Here is a 13,281-nt window from a genome sequence, read left to right as displayed (position 1 = left end):
GTCCAAGAGACCTGCTGTGCTCAGGTCTTCATTATCTAGGAGCTTCTCTGTCCCGGAGGACTTTACAAGAGTCTTTTCTAGAAGGAGAGAGAAGCTTGTGCCTCTGTGTCCAGTACAGTGGATGAAAAGGCTTCTCCTCTGCTTCCCCTTCTTTGCTCCCGCTTGAAATATAGTCCCTGTCTACTAGTCTCCCTGAACTACTGGAGAAAGGAATCAGGTTGAGATTTTGCAGGTCTGAGAAAATCAATAGTGATTGCTTTTATTTCAAGTTACACTTAAAACCAGCTTTGAGGGGGACTGAGTGAATGAAAAGGGGACTTAAGAACACCCTTATGTACTTCGAAGTATGCAGTAAACAGGGGAAAGCTGCTCTGTGTCAGAGCTCTTCCACTTCAAGGAAGCACCACAGGACTCGGCTGCATGTGGCTGAGACCTCGTGAATTCTCTGACAAAGTCAGGAAGTCTATGATGGACGTTTTTAAGGTCAACGAGCGAAAAAAATGCCGAAACACAAAGATGTAGATCAAGGGTTTTTTAAATCCATTTTGAAGATGTTTAGAAAACCAAATCAGTAACTTTTCCCTTCCTTTGATTCCTTCAACCATATTGATCCCTTTCTCTCTGAGATCAGTGGGGTGACACTGGCAATTTGAGTAGCGTCTAGACTATTTGTCAGGCTAAATGCTGGTGCAGAGTTGAGATGCCACTGGACAATCACGGAAGAGGTTCATTTTGCACATCCCGTGGGGCTTCGCAGTTGTGATGCTGGGGAACTGCAAGCATAAGTAGGACTGTAAGTGACAAGCCTTGCCTTGTGAGGGTTTTGCTATATCCTTTCCCTTCATCTTTTTTCAGTGACCTTCTCCTGAGCAGGTGCTCGGGCTGGGCTCTGGCTCTCTGCAGGGAGCTAGTTACTTTGAAGGAAGGACTGGCAGTTTTTGTGGTGCTAGCTGAGGTCTAGTGTTCCTCAGTTTTTTGAGCTGTCACCCTTCATGTGCTCCAGCTTGTATAGGTGGATCACCTGTGCTGGCTGCTGATCTGTTTTCAGCGTGGCCCTTCTCCGACAGGGCTGAAACTGGAGTGCATCTTGCAGCCTAGGATTTCAGCTCTTGTCCGTGAGCGGCTGGAGATGGAGGGCTCTGTTTGCACCTTACTGGTGTCGGAGGAAGGCCTTCACTTCTCTTCAGGCCTCTTGGCTATTGCCAGCTAAATGAAAAGCAGAGCCTTGTGGTCTGACAGCTCGGCTCCTCTGGGTGGTGTGAGCTGCTGGGCCAAGCAGTCATCCCCTGTGGGCTGGAGTAGGGGTTTGGGGGCTGGAGGAGGTCAGTGTCACCCTTGCAAAGTGGGGCACTCCCTTCTGCATTGCTGTGGGATGGCTTCTGTGAAGCCTGGACACCCAAACCAAGCCAGATAGCTCCCAATGGACTTTCAGGGTCTTAGCTCCTTCTGTGTGCAAGCCTTTGCTAGCCGAGGTCTTTGTGACCTGTCCGTGGTAATACTTGCACTGAGGATCTGCTGGCATTAAACTGAGGGCCAGGCAAGGGGGGGTCTGACTGCTCCCTCTGTTTCTAAACAGCTGGAAGTGTACAGAGCAGTATACACATTTATAAACACATAAATAATATATAAAAAAAACCAAAATGCTGAACCACTGTGTGAGCACCTGAGAAGCTGAAGGGGAACTTGCCAGCGTGGATTTACCTGTCCAAGATACCCTGAGTAACAACAGAGATAAGAAATACAGAAGGGTGTTGAAAGCACATTCTGCTAATTACATGAGGCACAGGGGTTTGAGGCTGATTTTAAATCTCGTTTGTATTTTAAACGAGATGGTAAATCTTGAGATATTTTCCTTAGTGTCATATCAGGACTTTCCCTCTTGAGAGTCATCTGAGTGAAATGACTTCTTGCATCCTGTTCTTCTTTCTCACAGTCTTTTTCTGGTGCTTTCTTTGCACCTGGTGATTTTTCATGGCATTTTAAGTATCTGCAGTACTTGGCTGTTCCAGTTGCCTTCTAATAGGGCTGCAAATCAGAGCTCAGTACTACCTGCAGGAGCCCCAAGTAAGGCTCTTGCTGTCTCTTGAAGAAGCTGCCAAATTCCCCCTCTCACAGGAGCTGCTGCTGGTCAGTGTGTGGGGCTGGCAGGCTGCCTCAAGCTCTTGTCCTTCCCTAGAGCCTCAGCGTGATTTGCAAAGTGACTCTCGGGGTGGGAAAACTTAAAAACAAAGAGCCAAATGCTGTAGCAGTTGCCCTCCAAGCCTGTCTGGGGCTGATCAGGATGTCGTAGGCTACTTTTGGGGGGGACAGGCTGTCCTGAGACAATAGGAGAGATGTTCAGGGAGGGGTGGCACAGGCTCCTTACTGTGAAATGAGCCCACAGCCCAGGTGATGCTGACTGGGAGGAGAGGGACAGCCAGGAGGAGACCTGGAGATGCCTAGCCAGGGTGCTGGGGAGGACATTGCTGTGGCAATGGCTGGGCTGGGTCCCAGGGGTGCCAGGACAGCTGTCTGCAGCTGGTTAACCCCTCCAACAGGCGAGTGCTGGCAGAGCTTGTGCTGGGTTAATGCAGCAGCCCTCTGGGACTGGCATATGTCCCCACACTCCCCGCTCAGCTGCTCCAGCTCTGTCTCTTCTGGAGTACTGCTGAAGGTGTCTTTCGTGGCAGGAACATCTGGGCCCCTCCATGACAGCCAGCCTGGGGACGGCAGCAGAGGGCAGAGCCCCCCCGGCGCACCGGGACTGCTGCGGTACCGGTGGCAGCGTTGGCTGTGGATGAGCAATGCCATGGCTGGTCAAGGTCTGGCTGTTGCAACCTGTTTTGCAGCTGTTGGTGGTGTGCAAGGGGTGAGTGAGGTGGCTGGTATCTTGGCAATAATCCCTGGCTAAGCCAGCTTTTTTGGGGGGAGGATGCAAAAGGATCATACGGTTAAATCTTTGCTGGGGACAGCAGAACATGCCACTTGGGGAAGGTGGCAGCTCTTGGGGCACTTGGAAATGAGTGTGCAAGTGCCGGCAGACTTGTGTGACAGACACACCCTCTGTGCAAACCCTGCACCCACCTCCCCGTTGTGAGCCTTGCTCCTCAGTCTCCTGGCTCTGCCCTTGCTGGGGTGTAAGTGTGCCCGGAGCATGGGTACGCTGCCCAGGTTTGCCGTGGTGAGTGTGATATGAACCCTTGGTGGAGCCCAAGCATGGCCCAGATGGGGGGATGCTGCTGTGCAATTGCCTGGCTACAGGCTCGTTGGGGAGGTGATTTTGCAGGCAGGATGTTAGGAGCCATCTTCATCTCTACAACCCGCTTTCTGTTCATTAACACCAGTGTTTTCCACTAGATTTATCTGTCTGTCTCCCATACCCACCGCAGGAGCGTGCGCGGGTGGCAGATCCAGCCTGTGGCTGTGTGCTGAGCCCCGAGGGTGGCAGCAGCTGGGGGCTCACCCAAACGGACAAAGATGTGCATTGGTGGCCCTTCGGGGATGACGGACAATGTCTGGGTCTCCAGTCCTTTGGGATTAATTTTGCCAGGGGTGTTCTCCTTCCTCCCTGCCAGACAGACAAATGCATGTAATGGGGCAATCTGTCTCCCAGTACAGTGCTGGGACTTTTTCAGCACCAGCTGACAGCTTGAGATGGCTTTTCCCCTGTCACCCCCGTGCTGGGTTTGAGTCGGAAATGCCGCTGGGTTAGTGTAATTGTTCCTGGCTGGGGTTACAGTTTCAGCCTCGTGAAACCCATGTTCCAGCAGAAAATACTCTAATTTCTGTGAATTAGGGGAAACCTGAGTAGAAAACTCTAACAATGTGTTTCATTTAATTCCTAAGCCCAGAACATTCCTGCGTTATTTTACTCCCTAGGTTCCCCATCTTCCCCCTTAGCTGGACTTGGCATGGCATGGTGGTTCATTCCCCTTCCCTTGCAGTCACTGCCCTCTCCCCTCCTGCATCTCCTCCTGCATCATCAAATAGTGTGGCCTTTGTGGAGATAAAGATGAAGCGCTAATTATCCTGCACTAATTATCCCACCAAGGGTTTCTGTCTGTGTCCAGTGGCCAGTATTGCTCGTTCATCTTAGCTGTGATATGCAATTCCTGTGCTGGCCCATGCTCAGAGACCAAAGGGAAGGGAGCAGTGGGCCACGGTGGATCCTCTGGTGTCTAATAAAGGTTGTGTTGTGTTCAACCTGCAGCCTTTGGCCCCAGAGCAGCCCTGGCAGATTACTTGCTTTTACAAAACTGCTTATCTTCACAAAGCTTGCAGGGATGGCCTGGCTTCGGCTGAGCTACAACTCAGAAGGGCTCAGAAGCTATTAGGGAGAGACTGAGAGACAGTGCCATTGCGTACACCCAGTTTCTTCAGGAAACACAGCTAAAAATGGCAGCACTGAAGCAAACGTCTCTCCTGCAGGGCTGAGAAAGAGGTGTAGTTCATCCGGGAAAGCTGCTGAGCTCCCTGTTGGGGTTGTGACAGTTATTTCTAATAGGCAGGCAGGAGTAGCCCCCAGTACAGGCTGCTGGTAGCACAGGCATGCCTGAGCTTTTGTGGCATTGGCGGTGATTAAAAACATTTCCTGCTTGCTGGAGGGTGGATGTTGGTGTGAGAGAGGGTGGAGCACTTCAAAATGCAGGATTAATTTCCCCATGCTCTAAAGAGGGTCAAAGTCGCTGGAAAACTCAGTGAGGAGCGCCAAGGCTTAAGCAGATGCTAATATCCTTGGCTGTGCTGCTAATGTATTAAATAGATGTGGGCAAGTTATTTTGCTGCTTCATGCATTAGCTTCCTCCCGTGTATTAAATGCAATTGATGAATCTGGCCTCTCACAGACGGCACTGAAATCTGCAGATGGAGCATGTCACATCAAGGGTTGTGTGCTTCTATCAGCGCTGTTAACTGGATCAGTGAGGCAGGGGTCAGCTCCCCAGGCTCCCAGCCACCTCCTGGCATGATCCTCCCCACTCTGTATGGGAAAGCATCCATCCCTGGGGCAAGAGCTACCCCATTGTTCTGCTCCCCCCCCCCCCCCCTCCAGTGCTGGCTAATTACATAGAAGGACACTCCTAAAACATTGTAAGGAGTGCCCTGCTTGTAATATGAGCAAGTAAAGCTGCAGGAAGCAATCTTCTGGGGGATATATTAATTAGTGCCCCAGCCAGACAAATCCCTGCTGTACTATGCTGGCTCCTCTGAGCTTGTGCAGCTTTGGGTGCTGGTCTAGGTTGTGCTTACAACTAAGGCAGGCAGCTTGGGGAGGGGGGGAAGGATTTTGTTTAAAAGCATGGGGAGCGGGTCTTGGGAACTGAGGAAGGATGCTTACAGTATTGTGTTCCTAAGAAGGGTCTGGTGCTGCACCCCCATATCTCCCATGGGGAATGACCCACGGTCAGTGCTTTGTAACACCAGGAGGTATAACTGAGGGACCAGAACCTGTGTCACTGAAATCAGGAATAAGTGACACCTGGGCAGGCCCTTTCCTTTTTCTCTTGCCTCCTTTGCATCTTTCAGCTTTTGCCATAGATAGGCATACCCATGAGCTCCTTGGGGGGTGAGGAGGGGCACTGCTCTGTGCTGGTTCTGCTGGGCCCATTGTGACTTGTCCCACAGCCCTGTTAGCTGGTGTGGTTCTGCTGCTGGGCAATCTTCCTGAGTGGGAAGGAGGGAATCTCTTACGCTTGGTGCCAGGAGCAGAACCACAGATCCACGTGGCTGTGTGTGGTGCACCAGAAGATCCTCCTTTAGAGGGACTTGGTCTGGGTTTCGGCATCTTCTTGAGAAGAAAGGTAGGGAAGGAGCTGCTGTGTAGTCATTAGTGTCATTGTAAGCCCTGGGAGGGAGGTTAGACCTTTAGGTGTTGTGGTAGCACTTGGTGTTAATGTGAGGCAGGGCTGGATGCAGCCCTGATGTGGGAGGAGAAGCGTTGGCTATGGTCCAGAGGGCTACGAAGATGCCACAGTACAGGAATATGTGGCTGGCTGGTGTACCGGGAGAGAGGAAGGAAGAAAGGGCTGTATCAGGTGGAAGGGATGACTTGTTACAGAATTCCCCACTTCAGCTCCATTGGAATATTTTGTACGTGTGGTTTAGGTGATGTTCAGCTCAAACCTGGCTGCCCAGTGTTTGGAGTGGCAGCAGCCGTGGATGCCATGCTTCCTCTCTGGTCTTGTGCTTTGCTGTCTCACTGGTGTTGCAGTATCATGAAATTCTGGAGAAGCAAGTGGTTCTGTCATGCTGAAATATCAGTCTGCCCTGTCTGCCCCCCCGTAGCAGATTGCCGGGAAGCTGGTGATGGGAAATCTTATCAGGATCTTCTTGCTGAATCTTTGAGGATAGCATCTTATTTTGTGTCCCTTTCGTCACAACCTGGTGAATGCTGTTGCACTCTGCAGCGTACAGAGCAGCGGGAGAGCAGGAGCTGCAGCAAATGGCAGGACAAAACTGGAACAGGGAGGAGAAACTGATACCAGGAAACGTTCAGAGAGTTCGGGCATTGACTTTCAGGTGTTGCAAGCGCAGCCTGAAAGTTTGGCTAGGAGTCAAAGGCACTGACTGGTTAGAAATTTTGTCTGTGGGCAGCAGAGGCAGCAGGAGCAGTTGTCTCTGTGAATCCCTCTCATCTCTCTGCACTGCAGTGCTTGCTCTTGCACTGATGCTCTCCAGACCTCCCTTACCTGAGAGCCCCCACCCCCCGACCAGCCTGCCTGCATCAAGTTTTCTCCTAACTGAGCCCAGCTTGTGTAAATCCGCAGGACCTCACTCGCGCCTGGCTCCATGTCTCCCAAGAAGCCAGCACTGGTACGGCGACACTGGAGTAGTTTGAGTCTGAGCTGATGGACTAAATATGTCTGTTCATGCTGCTGGTGAGCCTGTGCTCGGAGTCGAGACACAGCCTGTGTTATACCACAACAGCAACATCCTTCCTTTTTACCTCTTCCCCTTCCTCCTCCAAAAAAAAACACAACCCCTCTTCAGGCCCAGGGTAGGCTCTTGAGTAGTGTTTCTGCACCTTTTTTAGTGTGGCAACACTTCCTCCCATGCCCTGTGACTGCAAATCTACCCAGGCAGCGTGGTGGCAGAGGTACCTCAGAGCAGTGTGGATTTCCCTTGATTTCATCCGCCTTAGGTCTGGGCTTTCTGCAGATGTAAAAGGGATTGCATCTGTGCCGGTACACTCACGTGGTGTTGAGCGGATGGGTCAGCACATCCTACGACATTGTTAGCTGAAATGCTGCTAACTGAATGTGCGTGTGCGTAGCCCGTGTGAAATAAGAAATATTTGGTTTCTCCATCATCACATCAGTTGGCTTAAAGCCTCCAGCAGTCAAAGCTGACACACTTTGCCTTTACACCAGGAGTGCAGCTGATCAGTGACTGTTTCCTGGCTGATGGGTAGTAATTTATCTGCAGTGCACTCACAGCTTCCAAAACTTGATTGCTTGCAAGTGCCTCAATTGCTTATTCATTTTCCTCTGCAGATCTCAAGGGCTCTTCTCACTTCTGTCGTGGTTTAACCTGCCAGGCAGCTCGCCCTCCTCCCCTGCAGTGGGCTGGGGGAGAGAACTGGATGGAAAAAAAGTAAAATTTGTGGGTTGAGATAAAGACAGTTCAATAGGACAGAAAAGGGAAGGAAAATAATAAAAAATGAAATATACGAAACAAGCGATGCATAATGCAATTGCTGACCACCAGCTGACCAATGCCCAGCCAAGTTCCCAAGCAGCATTCTTCCTAGCTTATGTGCTGAGCATGATGTCATATGGTATGGAACATCCATTGGGTTATTTGGGGTCAGCTGTCCCCTCCCAGCTCCCTGTGTCCCCCAGCCTGCTCGCTGGCAGGGTGCCGTGAGAAGCTGAAAAGTCCCTGATTTAGTGTAAACACTGCTTAGCAACAACTAAAACATCAGTGTGTTATCAACACTGTTCTCACCCTAAATCCAAAACGCAGCACTGCACCAACTACTGGGAAGAAAATTAAATCTATCCCAGTCAAAACCAGGATAACTTTGTAGAAGCTGTAGCTCTGGGGTGACTTGAACCTTGCAATGCAGAAGAGTGAAGAATTTCTCTGCTGGTCTTCTCAAAGCGTGGTTACCAATGATCCCCTTCCCAGGGCAGCTCCGAGTTTGCTTTCTTCAGCCTCAGGCTGTGACCCTGTGCTTGGCCTTTTGGAGGGAACCCCTGCTGCCCGTCTGTTTTCCTGGCAGAGCAGAAGGTTCAGCTTTTGTGCTTTGGTGTTCTTTTATCTTCCACAGGTACCCAAAGTAACAGCTGTGCTTCGTGGTGTGATGAAGCACAAGCTCTTCAGTCTCAGACACGTGCAGGGTCACAGACTGGGGTGGAAGGGGTGCCCAGGCACCCTGTTGTCTTGGCTGCTCGGTTGGAGGAGGTTGGGAGATGATGTTGGGAGATGAGGTCTGATGCCTCTGAATTTTGGGAGCAGGTCTCTCCAGTTCCTTTTCATTATCTGGTCCTCAAATACCCTCCTTGTCTGCAGCTGGACAGGGAGCATCCCCACTACTAGCTATCATCTGGAGAGGCTTGTAGGAGCAGATATGAAACAAAGGCATGAGATAGAGAAGGAGGGAAATACCTGAGGAAGAGCTGTGACAAAGAGGCTAAATCAGGAAAGAGGAAGAGTCATAAAGAGGAGTCACTGCATCTGATTCAAAGCCTTTTGAAACTGAGAGAAGGATTTCCACTGTATTTGGTGGGTTTGAATTGGGCTGTAGCAAGAACAAGCTGTTGCATCATTTGAAGACATTGCAAAATTGGGGGCAGCAGAGGGGAAAATACAGTCTTTGAAAGAGACAGAAGGGAAATCTCTGTAGTCTGGAGAGCTTTTTAAGTGTCTGGGAGAGCTGGTCTCACTTGGCCAGGCTGTCAGCACCACACCAAGGCCTGGGTTCTGCCCAGGGTGTTCTTCAGGGAGCTCAGCACCCATGTGGGAGCCTATCTCAAACCACAGCAGGTAGGAGAGGAGGGAGGTGGGGATGCATCCCTGTTGTGAGGGTGGCAGACGGCCATGTGTCACTCTTTTTAGCTCTGGTCATTGTCATGGAAATGTGGACAAAGATTTTAGCAAGGCTGAAAGGAGGGACCTGTGTGATGCTTTTTTTGGCACTTACCATCTTAGTCTCTGTGAATTCCTAAGAAGGTGGAGAGGTTTGATGTAATTTTGGAGAGCCCTTGGAGAGGGTTGTCTGAATGCACTGTGTATTAACTGCAGCTGGTGTGCATGAGCCCGTATCCATCCCAGGCACGTGTGCCACCTGAGACGGAGTCTGTGGGTGGCTTCTCAGTGCCAGCATGTTGGATTTCAGATGTTCCTGTTCTGCTTGTGTGGATCCAGCTTGCTTTCCCTTCATTGGCTTTCATGCTGCCGCTCGCCCTTTCCATCCTAACTCCTTCCGTCAGCTAATTGCATGACCTAGGCTGCCCACGTATCCCAAACCAGCTTGAGGTGCAGCTCCCAGTGCTGGAAAACACTGCCGAAACAAGTAGGTTAGGAACCCAAAGGGGATGTTTGGTGTCCAAATCCTTTTGACTTGCAAAGGAAGGTGGGTGCTAAACTCTTCTAAGTCTCCCTCAGTCTTTCCTTCCTTGTTCCCACATCTTGCAGTAACTCCTTGGAGGCACAGGGAAAGTCAAGGCTTGATTCTGTTCAACCCAGGCCTGCAGGTGCTCGGGCGCTTTTCTCTGCCTCAGTGTCCCCATCTGGAAAGCAGCAGGGGATTGATAACGCTTGTTTCCTTCAATCCGTACAGCTGCAACTTCTCATCCAGCATGGGGGGGCTCACACCGTTGTCAGTGGTGTTTTGCTGGCTGGAGGTGAAGTCACCTGGGATGTTTAAGATTAACTTTGCTGTATCCCGGCAGCTGCTGGCTCTGTGCTCATTGCCACAGACCTGCTGGTGCAACAGCATGTTGTGGCGTGGGTTGGAAGCTCTGCAGTAGAGGAGCAAGAGCACAGATGCATCACAGGATCAGAGCAGGGGACTGGCAGCAGGGTCCAGCAACAGACCCCAACAAGGGGAAACAAATGAGCCAGACCCAGTATCCAGCTAGGAGGAGATGAGACTGGAGACAGCTACCTACAACATAGGTCTGAGGTCCACCTTGGAGATAAGTAAACCTACTAGATAGCTCTGGCAAGGACTGGACTCCTTAAATGTAGCTGCTGGAGCGGTGGGCAAAGGCTGCACAGGTGGGGGTCCCAGGTGGGGCTTATCTGAGCAATTAATCCCTGTTAATGTATCCAGGGCCTTGGCACTCAGTAGGGAATAGTGCACTCCTGAGTTGTCTGTCATTAATCAAAGTTAATGATTGATCTGTGCTGTTAAACGTGTCCCTTTCTCTTTTCTCTTCCCAGTGCCCCAAACGTGCCTGTAAAGATGCCCAAACCCAGCAAGGTGAACCAGGCCCTGGCAGGTAAGGATCCTGCTCTGCTGTACTGGCTCTGTCTCTAGGATTACGTGAGCAAGCCGTTCACCTTCCTGTGGCACTTAACGTTCCTTTGTTAGTTTTTAGGAAAAGTCTGAAATGATGCTGGCGTTTAGGGGTTTAGGCCCAAAGACTTTTCAGAAAGGTAAAGAGGACAAATGTGGGGGAGAATGGGGATGGTCAAACCCTGGTGACTGTTTTGCTCGTCAGCGCTGGTCCTAAGGCTCCCCAAATGAGTGGGTGTATTTGGGGGCTGGGTATTCATCTTCTGTAGACCTGGATGAGCAAGTAGCAAGGAGGGGTGCACACAGATCAAGCTCAGTGCCAGCTGTTACTTGCTGCTTTTTTTTTTTTTTTTATAAAGTCAAGGGCAAAGAGTGGTGTGGTAGTGTGAGGTGGTGTTTAATGTGGATTTTTTAAAATGTGGTTTTATTACAAAAGCTCAGGTGGTCTTTAGCTTAAAAAATGATTGTGATGCCTTGTCTTGGGGAAAGGAGGGGGCAGAAGTCAAATCAAACCTTGTCTCCTGTGGCAGCAGAATACAGGTTTGCTTGTTATAATCCAAACCTGTGAATACAATACTAAATATACCCGAGGAGTGTGTCTGGGAGGGATGAAAGTGCCAGTTTTCAATGCTGCTTTTCAAAGTAGATTTGCCTGTTAAATGTGAAATGGCGTTGCCTTGAAAACAACAACTCGCGCTTGCAGCTTTCAGTGGAAGCGTTTCCATGCCAAAACCCACCGCGTTTCCATGCCAGAAACCATCGGCATGTTTACTCTGTTTCAACTCAGCCAGCACCAAACTGTGGGACCCTGGTGTGGTGGTGCCCGGGGGTGCGGGGGTTCTGCTGAGAGCAGATGTCTTCTCTATGCCAAAATCGTATCGTAACATGGTAACCCAGGGGTAGAGAAGTGGAAAAAAATTGATGTATGATATTTTCTGGGGGTTTCTGTATCCATTGGAGACACTACAGAATATCTGTTAACCCTTTCCCTTCCTCTGGCTCTTGTCCATGCGTGGTCTGTTGAGGTTATTAGCTCCCTGGGTGCCAAACTTTGCTCCTGAGCAAGTGGAGACAGTTACATTCTCATTCTTAAATAAAATGGTTACTGCTTTATTCCAGGAAAGGTGATGGGGATTGATCTCTTCTTGAGTGTCAGGCTTTACCCTGCCTAAAAATGGTCCCCAGGATTGATGTTTCCAGTCATTTAATGTTAGCACCATCATGAAAACTGTGCCTTGCATGTCTCAGTAGCCAAACGGGCACTGCATAGACTAATACTGGGTGTCCTTCGACAGCATGCAGCCCACCTGTGTCCCAGTTAGCAGATCTGTTGTTGTGGAAATTAGGTGTAAAGTCAAGCTCACACCTTGTCCAGGTGGGTGACTCAAGCAGAACTCCTTTTGCTTACAAAACCTCAGAATTTCATCCCCTTGCTATTAGCATTGCCTATGTAATTAGGTACTTAATCACATAAAGGTAAACACAGCAAAGAACTGAAGAGCCCCGGTGAATCCAGGCCGTGTTAATGTTGTTAATTATGATCTCGGTCTATGTATAGAGGTCATCCACTGTTAATTTGGAAGAGGTGAATGTGTGTGGTCCATCTAAGCCTTGTGGTGCCACATTTAGATATAAAAGGCTGCAGGGGAGCTCAGGAGAATAAGCCGTTTACCGCCATTTAATAAAATAAAATGGTTAAGCTTGTAATTGATATCTCTGTTGTTGGAGGCTGGGGGTGCAAAAGAGGGAATAATTATTCATTTTGATAACCTTTAGCTCTCCGCAAGGCAGCTGGCAAGAGGCACGCTGAGTTGCAAGGGGAGTGCAGCTCTGCACGGGCTGGGCTGCATCTTCTTCAGGTCCAGCTTTGATCGATGCTGTGCTGCCTTCTGCCCAGTGTGACAGACCTCAGAGGGGCAAGGGAGGAGGAAAGGCTGAATTGGAGTCTGTCCTTAAAATCATGCAGAAGCAGAGGAAAGATCTGGACAAGTTAATTAGCAAGTGAAAGGAAAATAAATTTCTGGGAACATTTCTTGTAAAAAGCAAGCAGTGGAATTCTGGTAAAAAGGCCAAATTTTATTGAAACGGTAATTGGCTGTGTCTTTAGGGACACCTTCTTCCCCTCTAAGCTCTGCTCGCTGTTTCTAGAACCTCTTCTGGGAAGTGATATTTTGTTCATATTTAAAATCCTGCAGATGGTGTTTGAGTTACTTATTATTCAGGTTCTTCTCTAACACAGAGGCTGGGCCCCTTTGGTTCCTCTGGTCCCCACCGCATGACTGCTTCCTTCAGCATCGGTGGTGGAAGGGCTTTGTGATGGCATGAGGGCGAGGGCAGTCTGGGATGTGACCTGAAGGTGGCTTTATCCTGGGAAGCTTGTCCAGAAGTCTCACAACCCTTGGTCTCCACCCAAGGAGCCTCTTGGCAGCTTTGGCTCTGGTCTGAAGCAGGAGAGAGAAAATCCCTGAACTTTGTGGGTGATCTCAAGAAATGCTGCAGGTGCATCTCTTGGGTGCAGAGGGATCTTCTGGTGGATAAACAGGAGGTGGGGGGTCCTGGCGTCTGAATGAGAAGCTGGGTTTTGTTTGTGTGATGAGCGCCTGGGGATCTGACAGGGATTGGTAACACTGTCAACCCCACGTCTTCTAAACACACCACTTGGTATCCCAGAAATCGTGAAGCTGACTTCAAAACCATGTTTTGCAGAAGAAAAATAAAATAATTTATTCTTCCTCGATTTCTGCTACAAGGTGCATGTGGAAACATGTCTGTTAAGCTTTATCTTTCCCCAGGAGTATTTGGTTAGTATGGTGAAGTGCCAGGACAGAGGTCTAAGCAAA

At 49.8% G+C, this 13,281-nt stretch overlaps 1 protein-coding gene across 4 annotated transcripts in view; it reads left to right on the top strand.

Annotated features, from left to right (window-relative positions):
- Nucleotides 1-13,281, top strand: part of DTX2 (deltex E3 ubiquitin ligase 2) — a 39,360-nt gene that overhangs the window by 10,525 nt on the left and 15,554 nt on the right. For all 4 annotated transcript variants that reach the window (XM_040614334.1, XM_040614327.1, XM_040614318.1 and 1 more), the window contains exon 4: nt 10,366-10,424. In XM_040614334.1, the coding sequence (XP_040470268.1) occupies nt 10,366-10,424 (59 nt within the window). The remainder of the gene's footprint in view (nt 1-10,365; nt 10,425-13,281) is intronic.

Source organism: Falco naumanni, chromosome 1 (genome assembly GCF_017639655.2).
Source record: "Falco naumanni isolate bFalNau1 chromosome 1, bFalNau1.pat, whole genome shotgun sequence".
In the NCBI taxonomy this organism is placed as follows: Eukaryota; Metazoa; Chordata; class Aves; order Falconiformes; family Falconidae; genus Falco; species Falco naumanni.
The sequence above is the reverse complement of the archived record's forward strand: the minus strand, read 5'-3'. Positions and strand labels throughout refer to the sequence as shown.